Raw genomic sequence first — 21,599 nt, 5'->3', positions numbered from 1 at the left:
TTCTCTATCTTGTCTATCAAAGTTTATTATCTATCTATGTTATATATACTATTAGAAGATAAGATATTTCCATACTGATTAGAAATACAATTGGTGATATCACGTGGATTTCTTTAAATATTCAAGATTCTTTCTATCACAGCCAATATTTCATCATTAGAGTTAGTAGATTCATCTTCATCGCCAGAATAATGGGGATTTGAAAGCTTATCTTCTATCAATGAGTCTAGTAATATCCTAAGCCTCTTTATAAGAACACCATTTTTACACCAAGTCCTAATAGGCATCCAATTATCTAAAACAATACCTGGCGATGATTTTCCAGTAGCGACATGGCTTGTCATATCGTAGGCAATATCACCTCCAAATAACAATGCAGCGATGGTACTTGTTGGGGTTATGTCACGTAAATAGAGCTTTTGCGTGTAATGAGAAGTACCATAAGCCACAAATGTTGCTTTTGCAGCTTTGCTAACACCTGAAACTTTAGGCTTAAGATCCTTGTACATTTGACGAACTTTGTCGATGTCTTCTTCATTGGCAAAATCTTCATTACTAGGGATATTTGAATCATTCAAATTATTGGTCTCGAATAAGACGGATGAAGGATGAAGAAATGCCCTTGTGGCTGGTAAAATGTCGTTTGTTTCCACCCCGTTAATAATATTCTCAATGTAATTCTCATTTCTAATCCAGAATTTCGTTTGTTTCGCATCTGGGTCAATCTCAATAGCACCCACCAAAGATTGTACATACTTAGGATCAGGAAGCTGTATCCTGGCGATTTGAGGATAGAATGCTGATGTAATAATTGCTCTTACAATGGAATAATTCTCATTATTCCTATTTAGCGACTTGTAATTCTCGTTGTTTGTATTTCTTGAATTATAGCTTATAGCAACGAATCCAATATCCTTCAAGATAGAGACATACTGTGTCCTTGTTGATGCTATTTCCTTTAAAGTTAAATATGACAAGAAATTTTCGCTAAGAAATTTCTTTGCATTTTTGCTTTCGCTTTTTAAATCTTCATATTGCTTGAAAGCATTAGTCATTCCGATTAAATCACCTTGGCCTTTAGAAAATGAATTTTGTATTAGTTTAATTTTGTCTCTGTTTTCAAAATTATTCAAAAATGGACTACCAGTTGATCGAATAGCTGCCAACGTTAAACAAGTCTCTAAGCACCCAAAAATACAGCCAAATATCAATAGCTTACCACTAAGTAGATCAGTAGGTAACATTGACAAGTATTTACCTAGGTGGGATAAATTATCATTCTGTAATGCCCCAATTTCTGTTAAAATTTTCTTGGATTTAGATAAAGAATGTTGATCTGGGGGATCTAAACCACCATTTAAAAATTCTTCTACTTTTTTAATACCCATGGCCTTAACAACCAAATATAAGTTTTCCAATCTTGTTCTCTTGATTTCTGGAATTGGCTGATCAAGCATTTCTTCTTCGGTTTCTTTCGTATACAAGTGATAACAATTACCGTTTGTTATACGACCTGATCTTCCCCTTCTCTGACTTACTTCTGCTTTTGAACACCAATTCTCAATTAATTTAGTTGTATGTATCTTCGAATCAAAGTATAGGGTTTTTGATCTTCCACTATCGATAACAACAACACAATCAGGAATAGTGATAGAAGTCTCTGCCACATTGGTTGAAACGACAATCTTTCTAGTATCTTTGGGTGGAATTTTGAATACTCTCTTCTGATCTATAGAAGATAAGGCCGAATGCAAAGGTAAACACCATTTCTTTTTTCCATTCACATCAAAGGTCGAATCAATATTTCTAATGCATTTATTAATTTCCATTATACCAGGTAAAAAGACCAATATTGATCCCTTGTTCAGTTTTTCAGTCAACTCTTCATCAATTTTTAGGCAAAGACTAGCTATTAAATCATAATTAATATTTCCCTGCTTAAAAAAATGAGAATCAGGCTTGGGCTTTATAATCTGATCATTTGTAGTTATAGTATAGTCTAAGTCACTCAAAATCGAATCCAAATAATAGTCTTTAATAGGAAAAGTTCTTCCTTCAATGTGAATATGGTTTAGATCCATGCTGAAAAAGTTTCGGAATTTATCCACACTTATTGTGGCTGACATTAAAATAATCTTAAGTTTTGGAAATTTCTTCATTATTTTTTTCAAAATAACCAAAAGAAAGTCACTATCAACAGATCTTTCATGAACCTCATCAATGAAAATGTATTGTAATTTGTCGAAAATTCCGGTTTCTTTTTTATCTGAAGAGGTCAATAGGGATTGGAGCATCCTCAATAATACACCAGTAGTAACAAAAGATATTCTTGTTTGATTAGTCGTCTTATTTTCACCTCTAATAATATATCCTGTTTCGTTACCTAATACGTCTCTTCTTTCTTCTGAAATTCTTTCTGCTAAGCCAATGGTGGAAATACGTCTTGGTTGTGTACATATGATTGAACTTTCAAAATCATCTGTTGAATTTAGATAATCTAATATAAACTGAACGATTTGCGTCGACTTTCCCGACCCAGTTTCACCAGTCACAATGGTAACCTTATTTGAATTTATCACTGATACCAACTCATCTCTTTTCTTCCAAGCGGGCAATTCGCTTCTTTTCTTTAAAGAGTTCAACATTTCTTTAGATTTTAATTTCGAGTGATATTCCTTTCTTAAATTGTCTATATCCTCAGGCAGTAATCTAATTTCTCGCTTGGTTTTAAAGGATTTTTTCAATGATATAGCTCGGCTTTTTTCTCTTGACATTCTGAGATTTAAGGCTTCTTGAATCAAAGGGCCTGGATTATCAATAATATGCGATATATTATCTTCTAACCATTCAACTATTGCAAATATATAACAGTCTCCTAAAAATCCATTTTTTATGATATAATGAATCAATTGTCTTAAGATAGATAACTTGATATAATTCGCTAATTTAAAGGAGTTATTATTTACAATTATTTGGATACCAGGTAAATCATTCGGATAATTTTCACTCTTGTATAACTTTAGACTTAATAAATCATCTTGCTTAAGGTTTTTTGGGCGCAAGCTTATAGAAACTATCCTATTGTTAGAGTTTTCAAGGTAGTGAACCCTATTTGAATCAACCATTTGAATTCCTTCGATTTCTTGTTCCCACAATTCTTGTGAGTCACTAAAATCTTCTTGCACTGGCGTGTATTCAACTATTCTGTGTGTTAATTGTATGCAAGTCTTTAATTCGTCATTCTGATTCTCTTCAAGAGTTGTTAAAATCTCATCCTTATCAAAACCTGATTGACTTATTCTATTAACCAAATATTCAAATTGAATATTTTTAGATATCTTTAAAGATACGTTAGAATCTTGGTCAGATTTGGAAAAAAATGGTGGCAAATCGTCTTCGGGTATATGAAATAAAAGCCATTCTAGCGAATCAATAAAACTTGAAGTGTATTGAAATGATTCTTTGATATGACTTTTACGAAACCCTAATCTTTCCAAATTATGCAAATATTCCTCATTATTTTGTGAGGCACCATCTTCAATCCAATCAATATGATTTTTAATAGAATTTTCAATTGAAACACGTAACTCAGAAGGGAAGTCAATGAATGGAGCATTGGCCCAGACTTTCTTCGGGAATGATGGGCCACCAAGTTTAATATTCTTTTGTTTTTCTGTTGCAGGTTTTGAATTCAGTAGAGTACTCAGTTGCTTATTGGAAGATGCAATATTTACTGTAGGCTTACGAACTTTTAAATCATTCTGCTCTTTTAGCTTTTTTTCTTTTAAAATTTGTTCAGACTTTGCTCTTTGGTCGAGTAACACTGTGAAAGGGTTAGCGTTGTATATGGCATCATGCTTATCCTTGCTAGATTTCAATATTTCTAAGCGTTTCGTTTCCAAGAGGGACCAATAGTCCCGAAAAATCTTTGGTAATATCATTTTCATATTCTTTACATAATTGATCCTAAACAATGCATACGTTGCCACATAATGACGGGCTTCATTTGTCGTTTCCTTTGGTTCATAAGTGTCTGAATCAGGTATCATCTTGATGTGAATAACTTCCTTAGTTTTAGGATTTTCCCAGAACAAATTGGCAATCCCTATAAAACCCTTAGATGTTTTCTTCATATCAAAGATAACCTTTCCCCATTTTTGCTTTTGGCAATGTTCGTGAAGTAAGGTAGCAGGCAACTTTCCAGTCCAACCAAAATTATCACCAATAGCTAAACCCCTTTGAGGCTTTTTGACCTCCTCCACCTCTTCAATTGGCTTCTTATTCTTCTTCTTCTCTTTAACTTCGGGGTTTACTTCCTTTGTTTTCTTCTTGCCCATAGTTATTGATAGTAATTTCCCAGCTAGTATGCTGAAAGATGTGAAAAAAAAAAAAGTTGATTTGAGATCTAGAAAAAAATAAAAAAGAAAGGAATTGACACGGACAGGAATTGAACCTGCAACCCTTCGATCTGGAGTCGAAAGCTCTACCATTGAGCCACCGCATCACCCTTGAGAAATATTAGGAGATAAGTATATATCTGGTATATATCATAAATACACATTTGACCTCAACGTATTATCTTAACTATTATACTGTACTTTGATAAACGAGATTACAATATATTTCAAAGTGTTACAAAATAGTCGTCTATGACACATGCTAACAGAGCTGTCTGAAACAGATAAAGATAAATATATGGGCCTTTTCTGCACCATCGGTATATTTTGTACCGACAATTTTGAATACGCTTTACTGCATAATGATATCATCGCCACTACATAGGTATAACATAAATACACATTAACAATAAATCAAACCTAAACCTAACCCAAATCACTAAAAAAATATATAATAAAATATGAAGAATCACTTCATAAAGGGATTGTTTATCATGAAACTGTCTATATTTTCAGTATCCATTACATTCAATCCTTGGTAATTAAGATTTTGCAACTTAAATGCATCAGAAGGTAACGATGAAATCTCTTCCAACTTTGTGCTGCTTGGCGAAATTGTATTTGTAGCTGGCGTCAGAGCTGCGCTTGAACTAGAAGAGCTGAATTTCTTCTGGAGATGAAATTCATTAACGTTATTGCTCACATATACCAGGTTCAAATGTGAATGTGAACCTACGGTATGATTAGGCTTATATACATGGCCATTATTCTTCATTTTCTGATGAGACAGAGAAAAGGGTCTTTGATTATTTAGAGAAGATGATCTCCTGAGTGAAGTATGTGCTTGGGAGGGTAAAATTGCACCTATGCTTGTAGGTGAATGGATACCATGGTTCTCGAACTCATTAGTCAATGAAGTCACGGAATTCGAATTTGATGTAGGACTGAAAAGAGATGCATTACCCGTGTTATAACCATTGCTGTCCCGGCCATCACCAATGGGTATATTATGCGCATAGGTTACCGAATTGTTCGAATCGCTTTCAAAATCAGAAAATATGTCAGTATATGCATTGCCCAATAGCATATTAGATGAGTAACCTCCAAGTGAAAACTCATCTAGATTTAACTTCTCAGTAAGACTGGTTGAAGTTGGAGAGTTATCGCCGTCCGATAAATCTTCATTTAAATTATCCGTCAATTTTGAGCCATTTTGTATCCGCGCATAATCGCTAGTCTCATTATCTTCAAAACGTTCAAATTCTTTACTGGGCCTTCCTTCCTTCTTTTCATTTTTGTTTTCATCCGTCTTTTCCTCTGCCTTAGTTTCTTCCAAGTGAGTTCTTCTACCAGGTTTGTCTAATACGTTAACCTTGTGGTCATAGAATTTCTTTGCTGCCTCTTTAATATTCTTTGAATCCGCTTCCAAGTTGGCTGCAATTAGCGCGCCATTTTCCCATTCTACTGGAACTTTATATAATAATCCCTCATTATCGATCAAATATTGCACGACCCTATTAATGGGCACAGCTTCATTTTCTTCACTAGCTTCATCTGTAAGTTCGTCTAAGAATGGTAAATGAGGTCTAGACAATTGAACCATCTTTTCCAAAGACTTCGTCAACAAGTCTAATCTGGTCTCGAGTAGTTCCACATATCCGTTGGGATGTAACTTGTCTTTAATCTTCTTCTTCTCCGTGAAGACGCAGATTTTATTATCCAACGTACAACGATTGCATGGCTTTTTACCATCACATTTAGTTTTCTTTATACGGCACGAGTCACATGCCTTTCCAACTCTCTTCTTCCTCAAATGGTGGTCATGATCTTCCAACGATGATGGGGATCCTCCTGTCATTGTCAGCTAATATAAAAGTGTGTAATCAATATGAGATGTCTGTAATAAATATTCCTCGCCAAGGATATAGTCTAGCTTTACCCTTATACTGACTTTGTATTTAGTTTGAATATGTAAACGTCTATAATATGTATGATGACCCAGTACACACTATACGGCAAAATTATTGCAAAATAAAGGCAATGTGTTAATTGTTGTTTAAAGTTATAGGACAGTGAATTCACTATATTCCTCTAACTAGTAAACCTGGATATTAAATATATAATCTATCTTAACCAATATTTTCATAAAAATCTGCACGGCTGTAGAGGATTTCTAAGCTTATATATTTATTCATCTACTTTACTAATACCATCGGAAATAAATATTTATATCCGAGAAGTATTTTCTTTTTTGGTACATTCGCATCGGTTCCAATTTTTAACGGCTCATCCGATCCTGCTTAATTTAAATGGCTCCTTACGTCAGTTAGTAGCTTTGATGCATCGTTGCGAATATTGCTCTGGACTTGCTATTACCATCTATGTACCCCACCATAAGCAACTGGCAACTAACTTGGAAATAGCCTACTTAAATGAAATAAAAAAAAACTGAACTTTTCTTCAGGATATAATCAATTCAAAATGAAGACAATTAGATTAAATTCAGGAAATAAGATTGCGGAAGTGGGACTCGGGTGCTATGACATTCCTAATTCAATGACCAAGCAAATTGTGTTTCAAGCATGTCAGACAGGTTATAGACATTTCGATACTGCAGTTCTCTATGGTAACGAACATGAAGTCGGACAGGGAATTTACCAATGGCTTGAGAGTAGCAAGGATCACAAAAGATCCGACGTATGGTACACAACTAAATTATGGAACAGCCAATGTGGATACAAGCAAGCCAAAGCAGGTATAAAACTGTGTCTTGAAAAAGTAGCTGACTTACAATATATTGATATGCTATTGATCCACTCTCCTCTCTGCGGCCCAGAAGATCGGTTAAATACATGGAAAGCGTGCCAGGAAGCTGTGGATGAAGGAATTGTTAAGAATATAGGTGTTTCTAACTACGGAAAGCATCATATTGAGCAATTATTGCTGTGGGAAGGGTTAAAATATCCACCAGCGGTAAATCAGATAGAAATCAGCCCATGGTGCATGAGGCAAGAGTTGGCCCAATGGTGTTTGCAGCAAAATATTCATGTAGAAGCATATGCTCCCTTAACGCACGGCTATAGATTATCGCATCCTCCGACCGACTTCATTCCTATTTTGGAAAAATACAATATCGATATGGCTCAACTCTTGATCAAATGGTCGTTGCAAAAAGGATATATCCCCCTCCCTAAGACCAAGACTCCCTCAAGATTGAAGACAAATATTGCGTTGAATTTTGAATTGACTGATGAAGAAATTTCAACCGTTGATCAGCCAGATGCGTATGATCCTACCGATTGGGAGTGTACTGATGCCCCATAAGTGGTTGATAGCAAGTAGACACCTAGTGAACTATAAATATACACCAATACTCAAAAATTATTTGTAGCCGGCCAGAAATAGCTCTTCTGTGATAATAATAGATTAATCCAGGTTTAGCTCAAATTTCTTTTCGATTACAAAATAATCCAATTCACAAATCTAAGTTAAGTAGCCATCTAAACTGATGATATACGAGTTCCGTTGTGCATTCTTTCCACCGGCCATAATCACTATACGACTACGTTCACTTTCATGACATCATGTTATTCTGGTTCAACTCGCGAATTACCGCTTTCAGTACACTCCGTGCCGAGGCCCCGTTATGATATGACATTTTACAAGATCCATACACCAAAACCATATTCTTCGGCCTCGTCCAAACTATGTTAGACCGCACTCAAACCATACACCGTAATCTACATCCCTACCGTACCCTAACGGTCCTTGGTCATACAAGATCATTCCTGTATTGACCCTCAGGGTGCTATTTTAGTCGCTCCCGTATGGGCCGTTTTTGTCATGCTATCACTAATCATTATGACAATTTAGATCTTCCAAACGTGTCCTCATCATCTGATTAGTGGTACCACTCCGGTCCAATAACCCCGTAAATATTCCACAGTATTTTTTATTACATCGCACTTTACCTATAGACCTGTCTAATCCTGGTTCTAACCACCTAATGCTCTACATAATTGGACTCTCCTATGTGCCTCTCCATGGTCTTCTTCACCGCCGGGTCTACCTTTGAGGGGCCCGCTTCCGCTGATCCTTCTATTTCAATTAACGGCCTCGGACTTTTGCAGCGCGAAATCACGAGAATCACCAACACTCCCGGTAATCGAAATTTCGGTCGTGTACAGCACCGGGCCACTATGGGCTTCTTTGCCCCGGGAGTTCAGCAATAAGGACATAGCGGAAAATTATAAATAAGAGTAATTCGCCCAGCAATTGACATCTAGTTCAATTTATACCTCATCTTATTATTCAATTGAATTTAATTAACTAGTAAGAATATTAAATAATTAAACATGGCTATCACTATTGGTATTAACGGTTTCGGTCGTATTGGACGTTTAGTCTTAAGAATCGCTTTACAAAGATCTGACATCAAGGTTGTTGCTGTCAATGATCCATTCATTGCTCCAGAATACGCTGCCTACATGTTCAAGTATGATTCCACTCACGGTAGATACAAGGGTGAAGTTACCTCTAAGGATGACACTTTAGTCATTGACGGTCACTCCATCAAGGTTTTCGGTGAAAGGGACCCAGCTTCTATTCCATGGGGTAAGGCCGGTGTTGACTACGTCATTGAATCCACCGGTGTCTTCACCACCACCGAAGGTGCCCAAAAGCACATTGACGGTGGTGCCAAGAAGGTTATCATTACCGCTCCATCTGCTGATGCTCCAATGTTCGTTGTCGGTGTTAACGAACAAAAGTACACTCCAGACTTGAAGATTGTCTCCAACGCTTCTTGTACCACTAACTGTTTAGCTCCATTAGCTAAGGTTATCAACGACAAGTTCGGTATTGAAGAAGGTTTAATGACCACTGTCCACTCCATCACTGCTACCCAAAAGACCGTTGATGGTCCATCCCACAAGGACTGGAGAGGTGGTAGAACCGCTTCTGGTAACATTATCCCATCCTCTACTGGTGCTGCTAAGGCCGTCGGTAAGGTTATTCCAGAATTAAACGGTAAGTTAACCGGTATGTCTTTGAGAGTCCCAACCGTCGATGTTTCCGTTGTCGATTTAACTGTCAGATTAAAGAAATCTGCTACCTACGAAGAAATCTCTGAAGCTATTAAGTCTGCTGCTAACGGTGAATTAAAGGGTATCTTAGGTTACACTGAAGATGCTGTTGTCTCCACTGATTTCTTAGGTTCTGACTACTCTTCTATCTTCGATCAAAAGGCTGGTATCTTATTATCCCCAACCTTCGTTAAGTTGATCTCTTGGTACGATAACGAATTCGGTTACTCTACCAGAGTTGTCGACTTATTAGAACACGTCGCTAAGGCTTCTAACTAACTAGCCGACCCTAAACTATAATTATTTAATTATGGTTTATCGTCCCTAGTATATATATGCGCAATAAAATCTATTTATTTTAGTAAAAATTTTACCTGTAGTAATTCAAATGGTTTGAACGTATTTATTTTGGATAATTTATTTTGGTGTGCGTATTAAACGTAAACATATCAATCAATGATTTATTTGTAACTACACATTCATTCCTTCTACCAAGCATTATATTGCATTTGTATCTTAATATTCATAGCATTTCATTTATACACAATCTATTTCATGGATAAATTATTTTTAGATCAAACGTTTAAACTATACAAATCGAATGACACCTTACCTCAGTTGACCCAACCTCAACTAGACTATGTTTCAACTATAATATGTCAGTACTTATTTCAAACTTTGGCTAACGATATAATATCTGAATACAGATCGTATCAAGATTTATTCTTGGACTTTAAAATCACTCACAGTGTAAGACAATTTAATCAATATACAATCACTTATATATCTGTGAGGCACAGAGGATTACTTCCAAGGCAAACTATAATATTTATCAAATCCCCAAATAACAACGATAAGAACCGACCGTTCAACACGTTGGTAATGATAAAAGCTACTAATGCGTCGTTGCTAAGTGTACTTATTCAGGCAATTGAAAATTTAGCCACCGAATTCCCTATAATCATAAGAGAGCTAAAATTTACTGAAGAATACCTCAGCCTAATCATAGATAATGTATCTAGTGGGCTCACTTCCATAAACAACTATGCTGAAGTTATCGGTGATGTTGAATTAATATATCTGACAAATCATCTCGTTTCAAATGATTCATTGAGGAACATTATCATTAATATCCCCGAAAAAGATATACAAAATCTAGCAGACTCGAAAGGACTTATCAGCAACATCAATGGATTCTTGAAAAGAACGAGTCAAATAAATTTTAACAATATTCCCCTAATTAGATTTACCTCACGATTGATTAATTTATCTAGAGAAGGCAAACTTAAGATATCTAGCGATAAACTACATCTAGTACGCGATATGGAATTTAATGATTATATTTCTACATCTAATCAACCACAGAATGACGCGTTAGAAGGCCAGGAAAACCTGTTTGTTTGGTTTCTTATTGGATCAATCTATAATGAAAACTTAACTACTCAATTTTAACACTATTTACGTTTTTCTAACACATACCGTTATCATTGACCAATACGTCACTATTAACTTGGTAAATACTCTCCAATTGATATAGAATTGTATATATAAACATTTATAACTAACATTCATATGTTTGTTATTTAAGGGTTTAAAATTTTTCTGCGTGTATACTCGGGTGTTGAAAACACGTACTCAATAATTAATTTTAAAATTTCAAGATAATAAAATACTATTTACATTCATTTGACTACACATCATGTCTTCATCCGGGATATATTCTGGAGAGAAAGATACTCTCCGTAGGGTGGGTAAATCCTCTGCTGAGAATGATACAGTTGACTTGATCAATTCGTTAGACGAAAATGCTCCTGATTTTGACAAGTTGAAAAGGACTCAATATGACGAAACAAAAGAATTCATCCAGTCTTTAAAGACTTTGGAGTCTTTCTTAGCGCCAATACTTTTCACGATTTTATCATTCAGTGTTAGGTTATACAAAATTGGAGTCAATGAACACGTTGTTTGGGATGAAGCACATTTTGGTAAATTCGGTTCATACTACTTGAGACACGAATTCTATCACGATGTTCATCCACCTTTAGGTAAAATGTTAATTGGTTTATCTGGTTACTTAGCCGGCTACAATGGTTCGTGGGATTTCCCTTCTGGAGAAATGTACCCTGATTACATTGATTTTACAAAAATGAGAATCTTCAATGCTACCTTCTCCGCCTTGTGCGTTCCTTTAGCTTATTTTACCTTTAAGCAGATAGGTTTCACTATTGCCTCAACCTGGTTATTTACCTTGATGGTTTGTTTGGAACTTTCTTATGTAACTTTAGGAAAATTCATTTTGTTAGATTCGATGTTACTTTTCTTCACAGTGGCCACAGTTTTCTGCTTTACAAGGTTCCACAACTTTAATTCGAATCCAAACACTAAACACTTCACCAGAAAGTGGTGGAAGTGGTTATTATTGACTGGTTTTTCTATCGGATGCACATGTTCCGTTAAAATGGTTGGTTTATTCGTTACCACCTTAGTTGGAATTTACACCGTTACTGACTTATGGAATAAGTTCGGAGACAAAACCATCTCTTGGAAAAAGTACTCTTATCACTGGATTGCAAGAATTATTGGGCTTATCATAGTTCCGATCATTATCTTTTTAATTAGTTTCAAAGTTCATTTTGATTTATTGTATAAATCAGGTACCGGTGATGCTAATATGTCGTCATTGTTTCAAGCTAATTTAATTGGTTCTGATGTTGTTGGTGGTGCAAGAGAAATTTCTATTGGTCACTCTGTTGTTACATTAAAAAATCAAGGCTTGACTGGTGGATTATTGCATTCACACATCCAGACTTTCCCAGAAGGTTCAAAACAACAACAGGTTACTACTTATACACACAAAGATACTAATAACAACTGGGTCTTCCAAAGAGCAAGAGGTTTAGAACCATATGATACCGAAACTAATCAAGATATTGACTATGTTCTTGACGGTATGGTTGTAAGATTGGTGCATCCAATGACTGGTCGTAACTTGCATACCCATAATATCCCGGCTCCAATCAGCAAGTCAGAATGGGAAGTTGCAGGTTATGGTAACTTGACACTTGGTGATTACAAGGATAATTGGGTTGTTGAAGTTATGGAACAAAGTGGTGATGAAGACAAATTAAGGCTTCATCCATTGACTACTTCATTTAGATTAAGGAACACAGAGTTAGATTGTTACTTAGGTGTATCTGGTAATAATTTGCCTGCCTGGGGTTTCAGACAAGGTGAAGTTGCATGTTATCAGAATCCCTTTAAGAAGGATAAGAGAACTTGGTGGAATATTGAGAACAATGCCAATAAGTTGTTACCTCCTACTCCTCCAGACTTTAAATTACCAAAAACCAGATTCCTTAAGGATTTCATTCAATTAAATTTGGCAATGATGGCCACTAACAATGCGTTGGTTCCAGACAATGACAAGCAAGATGATTTAGCTTCTTCTGCATGGCAATGGCCAACGTTACATGCGGGTATTAGAATGTGTTCTTGGGCTGATGATAAAATCAAATACTTTTTAATTGGTTCTCCTGCTACTACTTGGCCATCTTCCGTGGGGGTCATTCTCTTTGCTTTTATTGTATTATTTTATTTAATTAGATGGCAAAGACAATACAATGACTTCCCATCTTCAGATCAGCAAAAGTTGAAATTGTTCAGTATGGGTGGTATTTACCCAATGTTAGGATGGGGTTTACATTTTATGCCATTTATTATCATGGGTAGAGTTACTTACGTACACCATTACGTTCCAGCACTTTATTTCGCTATGATGATCTTCTGCTATGAGTTGGAATTATTCACCTTACCATTAAGAAATTCTTCATCTTCGCTCCTGAAAATAGCATATGCATTGATTTTTGCAGCATGGTACGCTATTGTTATTGGAGCATTCTGGTACTGGAGACATGTTTCTTTCGGTTTAGAAGGTCCTAAAGAAAACTGGTCCCATTTGGATTTATTACCATCTTGGAGAATTGCAAATGATAACTATTAGGTATAATTGATATGAACACGACCAAAAAAACATTATGCGCTCGTTCCATAGAAATTAAGTATGATCAACATTATTAATACACCCTTTATATACGTTTAAGTCAAATAGATGAAATCGAAGAAAACAGTACAATGATTTCGAGATTGAGATTGATACAGAGAAATGTAGTAGTACCAACTACCAGAAGATTAGTTACTCCAAGCATATCGTATTTGGCTTACAAAGGATATTCAACAGAAGCCGGAACGAAACCTAACTCAACTTCTAAAGCATTCAAGTCTTCGTCTTTTAGTCAACCAAAAGATATTCCAAAACCTTCAAGTAGTCAAGCTCAGTCTCCTGAAGTGCCACAAGAAGATATTAATGATTTTAACATAACAAGGTTAATCCATGGAGATACAGACATGAAGATCGCAATAACTAAAAGGGCCAGTAATAAACTAACCGGTATTGCCGAAGAAGATAAGAACCCAAATACTGCATTAAAAGTTGAGGTTGAGAGTGGTGGGTGCCATGGATTTCAATATAATTTAAAGTTAACTGATTTGACTGAAGAATTAAAGGATGAGAATAACGAACTCTTAGTTTTCAAGAGAATGGGTGATGACGGTGAGATAGCTCAAGTAGTATTAGATGATTCGTCTTTGCAAATTCTTCAAGACTCTAAAGTTGATTATACGAAAGAATTAATAGGTAGTCAGTTTAAAATTGTGGATTCACCTTACACTTCCACAGCTTGTGGATGCGGTGCATCTTTTGATTTTGATTTTGAAAAATTAGAAAGGGTAAAAGAGAAAGAAGCTAATAAGTAATATATAGATTAGACCTTCACATAATAAAAATAATGTACATATGAATGAATATTTATTGAAATGATTAAAATATTATACGTAGATACACATCATAAATACCATATCTTAACGTAAATACACCGTTGACATGTCATTTCAAACCATCAGTTTTCTGTTTTTTTATATAGCTAATACATCTTCTGAAAACATTAGTTTAGTAAATCTTTAATACCTTGAATACTCTTGCTAGCAAAAAATCTGACATCAACATCGTCATCGCCTTGCAATTTCTGTAAGTTTGGCAAAATTTCATTATTAATCAACTTCTGAGTACCACTTTCCTTTGAGCTGACTAAAGTTTCTGCAATTACCAAATAAGATTTTGCAATATTGAACCTAATATTTGGGACGGCGTCATCGATGAAATTATTAATAAAAGGTAATAATTTAGATACTATAATATCATTATTCATAACAGGGATCAATTTTGTAATTGCAAATAAGCATGTTATTCTGATGATGAAATTTGAATAATCAATTTTGTTATCCTCATCTATATTTTCATTTCCGCCGATATTATTATTTAATAATCTACTGACAATTTCATTATCTGCCCAAGCAGATCCAAATATAATAGTAAGTTCTTTCAAAGTATTAACTGCAGCGTCACGAATTGCAAATACTGGGTCCCATAACCATGACATGCATAATGTCAACAACTCATCATTGAAAAATGATTCACCTAATTGATTAGCCAACTTTGGAATATATTCAATTATAGCCAATCTAACTCTCCACTTATTATCTTGAGCTAACTCAGTGATAGCTGGTAACAAATTAATGGACAACAAGTTAATACCAATTATTTCGTTCACAACAGATAAGTTCGAAATTATGTTTAATCTTACTTCCGGGAATTCATCCTTTAACATAACTAAAAATATCGGTAAAAGATTATCTATGGTAGATTGTTTACCTAATATTGGTGATAAATTAGTTATTGACGATGCTAATGATGATCTAACATTCTCATGAGGATCTTGACTCAATTTATTAACAATTGGAATGATCTTATTTAAAATTGCTTGGTTAGTTGATGGGAAATTACTCAATAATTCACAAAATTCAGGCAATTGCTTAGCAATAGCCTTTCTAACTTCACCTTCATTATCATTCATTAAGGAAATAAAAGGATCAATTAACTTTGATAAGTCGTTTTCATCGGTAGCAAAGTTCTTAGCGATCTTGCTAAATCTGTCAGCCGCAGTGTATCTAACTCTCCAGCTTTCGTCATTTATTAATTTCAAAGAACTAATCAAAAATTCCGAGTTATGACTTTGATCATTGACCTTCTGGAAAAAATCTAAAATTGAAATTAAAACATCAATACTTAAAAATTTAACCGAATCTTGTTCATCATTAATAAGGTGTTGGAATAATTGGGAAATAATTTCCCAGTCTTTGTTAGTAACCTTGTCTTCATTGTTAGGATAGTTCTCCGTAAACCAGGTCAATTTATTGATTAAAATTGGTAAATTGTTAGCAGCACTTCTTCTAACCATTGGTGATTCATCACATATCAACTTATAATAAACATTTAACAAGTCCCTTCTAGTGCTAGAGTCAACCTTAATTATAATAGATTTAAATAAACCACAACTAGCTATTTTCTTGGAAAACCAGTTACCTTGGCTCAATGATTGAATCATAGGCAAAAATATTTCCACCAATTGATCATGTGCTAATTCAAGACTGATGTTATTCAATGAATCGATAGCCTTGTCCCTCACAATAGGCTCTTCCATTGATGCCAAAATCAACAAGATTTGAATCAATGGTTCACAGTTTTCACGTCCACCGATTAATGGAACAAAATCACCCAATTTGCTTGCCAAAACGGCAAACACTTCCTCTTCATCGTCTTGAGCCACGTCATTCAAAAATGGTAATAATTCGTTTAATGTCCTTTGGGGTCCCAAAGCAATTGCAATAGTATCTAATTTCTGCATAGCTTCTACTCTGTTCGAAACATCATCATGTTTCAATTCGTCCATTAATAAGGCCAATGGATACAAATCATCGTGACCGCTATCCATTATCGATTGTATTTTTAATTATTCGTTAAATTGTAGGTTTTGATTATAATAAAGTCCATGTTTAATCATGGACTTCTCAATCCTTCGTTCACTCTAAATCTGTGGTATGCGCACGTAAGCTATTATTTTGATTACTTGTCAAAAGTGGTGATGAAATCAATACGTATATATACACTGTTTTGGTGTGGGAATGTTATATATTTCGTCGTAAGAATCTCACACGTTAATGAGTTCTTCTTGATTGATTATTAATGGCAGTAGTATAAATTGATAATCGCTACAATCGCCCAGTGTTTAATATTGCTCAAACATCTAGAAAGTCAATCTGAATGGGTTTGATCCTCTAAATATGCTTATGGAATTATCTTGTGTGTGAATTACAAGAACAGTATAATGCTTAGTTTTAGTTGTTATTCGTTTCATGTGTTCTTGTCTATTTGCTTGCTTGACCAATTGGTTGATAAATCGCGTAAAATATTCTCCACGCAAATACTTCGTAACTGTTTCTTCAAGGGAGCCCATATAGTTGTGGTTGCTGAATAACAGAAAATATACATATATACGTGATGTCACAGCCATCTAAGTTGGACGTTTTAGATTCTCGCTTATCGTCGGACGATGCTGATAAGTTCCTCAACGATTTACGCAAGCAGCAGGAACAGAAACAAGATTATTGGAAATTTGAAATTGTGCCGAATTATTTTAAGCAATCAGATCTGGCGACGGATGAAACCACTTTTAACTACTTGAACGAGCACTTTGGGAGAGTCAAGTCATGGGAGAATGTTTTTGAGAATCTAGACAAGCTCAATGAAGCCGCCGATTCAGACGTATGTTACAAAGTATTTTTCCTAGCTAGACATGGTCAAGGATACCACAACTTGGCTCACGATAAATATGGAAATGATGCATGGAATGACTACTGGTCTAAGATAAATGGAGACGGTGAGATCGTATGGGGTCCAGATCCGGAATTGACCGAGTTGGGTCAGAACCAAGCAAAAGAAAACTACAAGCAGTGGCAGGTCGAACTCAAACATGGGTGTAGATTGCCTACCAGATGGTTTGTTTCACCATTATCTAGATCGATAGACACCCTTACTATAACTTGGGAAAATATAACCAAGTTGGAAGAAGCTCGTCCGTTAATAAAGGAAAACATTAGAGAAACTATCGGTGTGCATACATGCGATAAAAGATCAACCAGAAGTATAATAGATTCTAAATACTCTCCTAAGGGCTATATTATAGAACCTGGTTTTGCTGAAGAAGATGTTTACTTCAAAAAGGATTATCGTGAAACTGTCCGGGAACATGCCATGCGTATCAACGAGTTTTTCCAAGAGATATTCACTTTGAAAGACAATGTTATATGCGTTACAAGTCACTCTGGCTCTATTAGAGCATCATTATTAGTATTGGGACATAGACAATTTAGTGTTGGCACCGGTGGCATGATCCCAGTCTTTGTGAAGGGAACTAAAATAGTTAATAAATAGGACGTATGTTTTAGATTTATTTTTGGAATACATTAATATAAATTAATCCGCGTTACTCATGTCCATCCTTGAACCACGTTTTCAAAGTTCGAAAACCCGACTTCTTACATTACTTCAAACAACAGCGAGATCTCGCGTTAAAGGAACATACTCGGTTAGATCTCTAATATTGATTAATATACTCTAAAAAATTCCCACAGCGCACTTGCATAATAATATTTGCCCGTTGGTAAACAAGTTGAATGCTCCTTAATCGTTAGTGCCAGCTAACACCCTTTAGTTCTTCTTACTCATTACAGCTGTAAACCTGCCAATTTTGCTGGTCCCTTCTGTAAAATGATTCAGGAGTTTTCTCCTTAGAAATAAACAATAGCCTATCGCCGCAGAATATGTCGTTTTTTTTTTTAAGGACTTGTCTCCCCCACCCTACTCAAACCTGCACAATTTCATACACCCATAGTACGTCTGAAATATTCAATAATCCAAACAGGCGCTGAATATGGAATTTTTAAGCACCAGAGCGCATGTCCAATATCATATCTTATAACTAGTAGTCTTGTTGAGAATAAAGTATACCCATACGGGTCTATCTTTACTTGGATATCATGTAGCAAAATTAGTTTTTAATGATCAGAGAAGTAAAGGTGTCCATGTCCATTCACGGACGGAATCTCCTTCACTGTGTATTTTTATGTTTGCATAGTAAATAAGTAGACTATGTGGTCGGTGGATCTTTAGTAAAAGTATTAACACTCGTGTGCGTTTTTATGAGACTGAGTTTCCAATAATGTAATCACATGTACAAAATTACGAGATGATATGTACGATCCTACCAATAACGTTATACGCTCGTGTGACACCAATTAAAAACACTAGCACCTTTCAGACATGACTCGTCTTACTAGCTAATAAACCAATTAATTAGTGGTGGGAGGACCCATGTGGTCTTCTGCAAGCCGCATCTAAAATTAATGCTTTGTTTATATGCAGTACTAGCATCTTATCGAATTTTTAGCCCATGGTATTTCGTTCCTTAGATCCTTTCAACAATAGGCTTATATATATCAGGAGAAAAAGTACAAATAATTAAATCACTAAAGAAATACCTGACGAGTAGATATTCAAGTTGATTTATATATTCATATATATATGAAGTTCGGAAGTAACCTCAACCATCTATCCATAGGGGAGTGGAAATGGTATAATTTAGATTACAACGATTTAAAATATAAGATTCGAATCATAACCCAGGAGGACAACTATTCAATACTGGAATTATGTCAAGATTTCGTTAATAACTTTAACAGAATAAACTTATTTATTGAAACCAAGAATGATGAGTTGATCCGAAAGGTGACATTTTTCGAAGCAAACTTTAACCGCCTTTTGAATGAAACAAATGTTAATGTTATAGTCAAACAGATTAATTTTGACGAAATTTTCTATCAAATGATTGAGATATCGGTTATTTTGAAGAAGCTCTTGAAGTTCATTACAATACAAAAGATAGCATGCCGCAAGATTTTTAAGAAGTTCTTGAAATACCATAAGGACAAAAATGAGGCTGGTCAGTTTGTAGCGAGCTTAAAAAGCAGACTTAACACAAATGAGAGATCATTTATCAACTTCAGTTTAACTGATTTAACAAGTAGATTGACGCTATTATTTAATTCTATCAAGGTTGAGAGAGGCAAATTGTGCCAACTCGTCAACGGAAAATCCCAAATACCGAGGTGTAAGACGACGCCGCTCATAAATTTTTCCCATAATTCTGATGATTTAGAGTTTGACTACAATATACTCCTAAAGAAGAACTTTCTGATGAGTTGCTTAATTTCAACTGATGTAAATAACATAAACGAGTTGTTTTTGAATTTAAACATTTATCTTGGATTCAACAATTGCAATGTTGACAAAGAGCTGACCCAGATTTCGTACACATATTTATTCAACGATCTCATGAACGATGAACCTTGCATTATTATTACACATCAAGAGAAAAAGTATTCTCTCATTATAGCATATGTCGGTGGTTTAAGAAAATATTCTTACTGTCGTATCAAAACCAGTATTGTTGATTCCTTGCTCAAGTATTTGGTTGATCCGTCAAAGAGAGATGTGTTAGATATGTTATCAACATTGTATGATGATAATTTAACTAAGGCAACTTTAGATGGGATTCTTAACAATAAATTGTCTCCTAAGTTAAGACTAATTTGTAATAGATCACGATTTTCTTTGCTGAATGAGAATGATCTTCACCAAGATTCTGACGCATTTCAGGACCCTGAAAATGATTACTTGATTACAGTTGACGAAAATATTTTTACAACAAGCGATATTAATATCGTTTCTAGCACAAGTTTCGATTTTGATCGCTCTCGATTTGAAAAGTTTCCAATCAACAAGTTGTCTCTTTACACAAATGACTTGAATTTATTAAATTTAGAAGACAATTTAACCACGGAAATTAACAATCATAAGATAAGTAATAAGTTTCAAATATCGTATCTTAAAAAGCTACCAACGAGAATTCAAAAATTAATCCAAATTCATTCCCTCAACTTGTTTAAAAATTTGGACTTATACCAATACATGTTGTCATGTTATATGAACATAATACCAAATGACAAGTATATTGATAATCATTATTCAGTCTTGTTAAATCTTGATTTGCTAAAGTCTTTTGAAAATATTGAAAACTATCGTAATACAATAGATATTGAAACAAACCTCATTAATTCTAAATCAGACCAAATCTTACGACACCAATCATCTTTGAAGTCACTTCCTGATTATTATTCCACACGAACGCAACCATCGGAAAGGACTCCGTTGTCTAAATCATATCATATGAGTAGTCTAAGATCAAATAATTCGTCCCAGACTGGCTTATACACTCTTCATAATCTGTATTCTCGTGAAAACTTGAATAACTCATTAACTTCACATACGTCAATTTTGAATAGTGATCCTTCTGACGAATTTGACGTAGATAGTGAATTAGAATACTACAACAATAACAATGTAGTGAGCATGAACTATGAATCGGGTGATTCGGTTATCAATAAAGTTATTTTAGCCATAATACAACTCAAGAGAAAGACTTATGGCGTTTCGCGTGATATTGAAAGCTATGGTAGCACCAATGAATACTACGATACTAACCAAAAGGACCCTTCAATTTTCATTCGATCAAAGTTCAATGAGTATCAGTATCAGTTTGAACGTGACTTCGACAAAATATTGTCATTCTTCTACTTCTCCCTTATTTTTATATCCTTGTTTATATCAGGGATTGAAATAGGCATTATTTACAGCATTATTCTGACCCAGCTGAACTTTGACACATTTCCAATTCTTCAGAATCTATGGCTAATCCTCGTTATAATTATTGGTTTAATGGTGTCCTCCATCTTAAGCTTAATTAGCTTGTTACTCATCTTCAGGAGATTCAATTCTTGCCCCAAATCACATTATCTAGTAATTACTTTCGGGAATTTCCTTATCATTACATCATTTTTTTGGTGTATGTTTATTCTATTCTTTTAGTATGTATATTATTTAATTCAACGTATAATTTATTCTTAGAACAAGCTAGTCAATTCGTATTTTTACTTCATTTCCTTTTAAATCAGTATCGCAACATTTTTTGCAGTAAATGCTCTCACCTCCAAAAAAGAAAGATTCTCCCGGGGTGAGTCGAACACCCGATCTCAAGATTACTTTGAG

At 34.9% G+C, this 21,599-nt stretch overlaps 10 protein-coding genes across 10 annotated transcripts; 7 read left to right on the top strand and 3 right to left on the bottom strand.

The window, feature by feature from the left end:
• Positions 1–113: 113 nt before the first annotated feature.
• On the bottom strand, positions 114–4,337 carry AC631_02378 (putative helicase; the record flags this gene model as incomplete). The annotated part of the gene is made up of 1 exon (XM_015611208.1): positions 114–4,337. The coding sequence occupies one exon, from the start codon at positions 4,335–4,337 to the stop codon at positions 114–116; it is 4,224 nt and encodes a 1,407-aa protein (XP_015467947.1).
• A 529-nt stretch (positions 4,338–4,866) lies between these two features.
• Positions 4,867–6,255, bottom strand: FCR1 (Fcr1p; the record flags this gene model as incomplete). Its single annotated transcript, XM_015611207.1, has 1 exon — positions 4,867–6,255. One exon carries the CDS (start codon positions 6,253–6,255, stop codon positions 4,867–4,869), a length of 1,389 nt encoding a protein of 462 aa, XP_015467946.1.
• Positions 6,256–6,878: 623 nt separating this feature from the next.
• AC631_02376 (aldo-keto reductase superfamily protein) lies at positions 6,879–7,721 on the top strand (the record flags this gene model as incomplete). Its single annotated transcript, XM_015611206.1, has 1 exon — positions 6,879–7,721. The coding sequence occupies one exon, from the start codon at positions 6,879–6,881 to the stop codon at positions 7,719–7,721; it is 843 nt and encodes a 280-aa protein (XP_015467945.1).
• Positions 7,722–8,752: 1,031 nt separating this feature from the next.
• On the top strand, positions 8,753–9,760 carry TDH3 (glyceraldehyde-3-phosphate dehydrogenase (phosphorylating); the record flags this gene model as incomplete). Its single annotated transcript, XM_015611205.1, has 1 exon — positions 8,753–9,760. The coding sequence occupies one exon, from the start codon at positions 8,753–8,755 to the stop codon at positions 9,758–9,760; it is 1,008 nt and encodes a 335-aa protein (XP_015467944.1).
• Positions 9,761–10,036: 276 nt separating this feature from the next.
• AC631_02374 (uncharacterized protein) lies at positions 10,037–10,933 on the top strand (the record flags this gene model as incomplete). The annotated part of the gene is made up of 1 exon (XM_015611204.1): positions 10,037–10,933. One exon carries the CDS (start codon positions 10,037–10,039, stop codon positions 10,931–10,933), a length of 897 nt encoding a protein of 298 aa, XP_015467943.1.
• A 247-nt stretch (positions 10,934–11,180) lies between these two features.
• Positions 11,181–13,481, top strand: PMT2 (dolichyl-phosphate-mannose-protein mannosyltransferase; the record flags this gene model as incomplete). Its single annotated transcript, XM_015611203.1, has 1 exon — positions 11,181–13,481. One exon carries the CDS (start codon positions 11,181–11,183, stop codon positions 13,479–13,481), a length of 2,301 nt encoding a protein of 766 aa, XP_015467942.1.
• Positions 13,482–13,612: 131 nt separating this feature from the next.
• On the top strand, positions 13,613–14,293 carry ISA2 (Isa2p; the record flags this gene model as incomplete). Its single annotated transcript, XM_015611202.1, has 1 exon — positions 13,613–14,293. The coding sequence occupies one exon, from the start codon at positions 13,613–13,615 to the stop codon at positions 14,291–14,293; it is 681 nt and encodes a 226-aa protein (XP_015467941.1).
• A 188-nt stretch (positions 14,294–14,481) lies between these two features.
• TPD3 (protein phosphatase 2A structural subunit) lies at positions 14,482–16,368 on the bottom strand (the record flags this gene model as incomplete). Its single annotated transcript, XM_015611201.1, has 1 exon — positions 14,482–16,368. The coding sequence occupies one exon, from the start codon at positions 16,366–16,368 to the stop codon at positions 14,482–14,484; it is 1,887 nt and encodes a 628-aa protein (XP_015467940.1).
• A 566-nt stretch (positions 16,369–16,934) lies between these two features.
• On the top strand, positions 16,935–17,867 carry AC631_02370 (putative phosphomutase; the record flags this gene model as incomplete). Its single annotated transcript, XM_015611200.1, has 1 exon — positions 16,935–17,867. One exon carries the CDS (start codon positions 16,935–16,937, stop codon positions 17,865–17,867), a length of 933 nt encoding a protein of 310 aa, XP_015467939.1.
• Positions 17,868–19,016: 1,149 nt separating this feature from the next.
• Positions 19,017–21,419, top strand: AC631_02369 (uncharacterized protein; the record flags this gene model as incomplete). The annotated part of the gene is made up of 1 exon (XM_015611199.1): positions 19,017–21,419. One exon carries the CDS (start codon positions 19,017–19,019, stop codon positions 21,417–21,419), a length of 2,403 nt encoding a protein of 800 aa, XP_015467938.1.
• Positions 21,420–21,599: the final 180 nt, after the last annotated feature.

The sequence above is a fragment of the Debaryomyces fabryi genome, assembly GCF_001447935.2.
Source record: "Debaryomyces fabryi strain CBS 789 chromosome Unknown contig00041, whole genome shotgun sequence".
NCBI lineage: Eukaryota > Fungi > Ascomycota > Pichiomycetes > Serinales > Debaryomycetaceae > Debaryomyces > Debaryomyces fabryi.
Note: the sequence above shows the minus strand (reverse complement) of the source record. Positions and strands in the feature narration are given on the sequence as shown.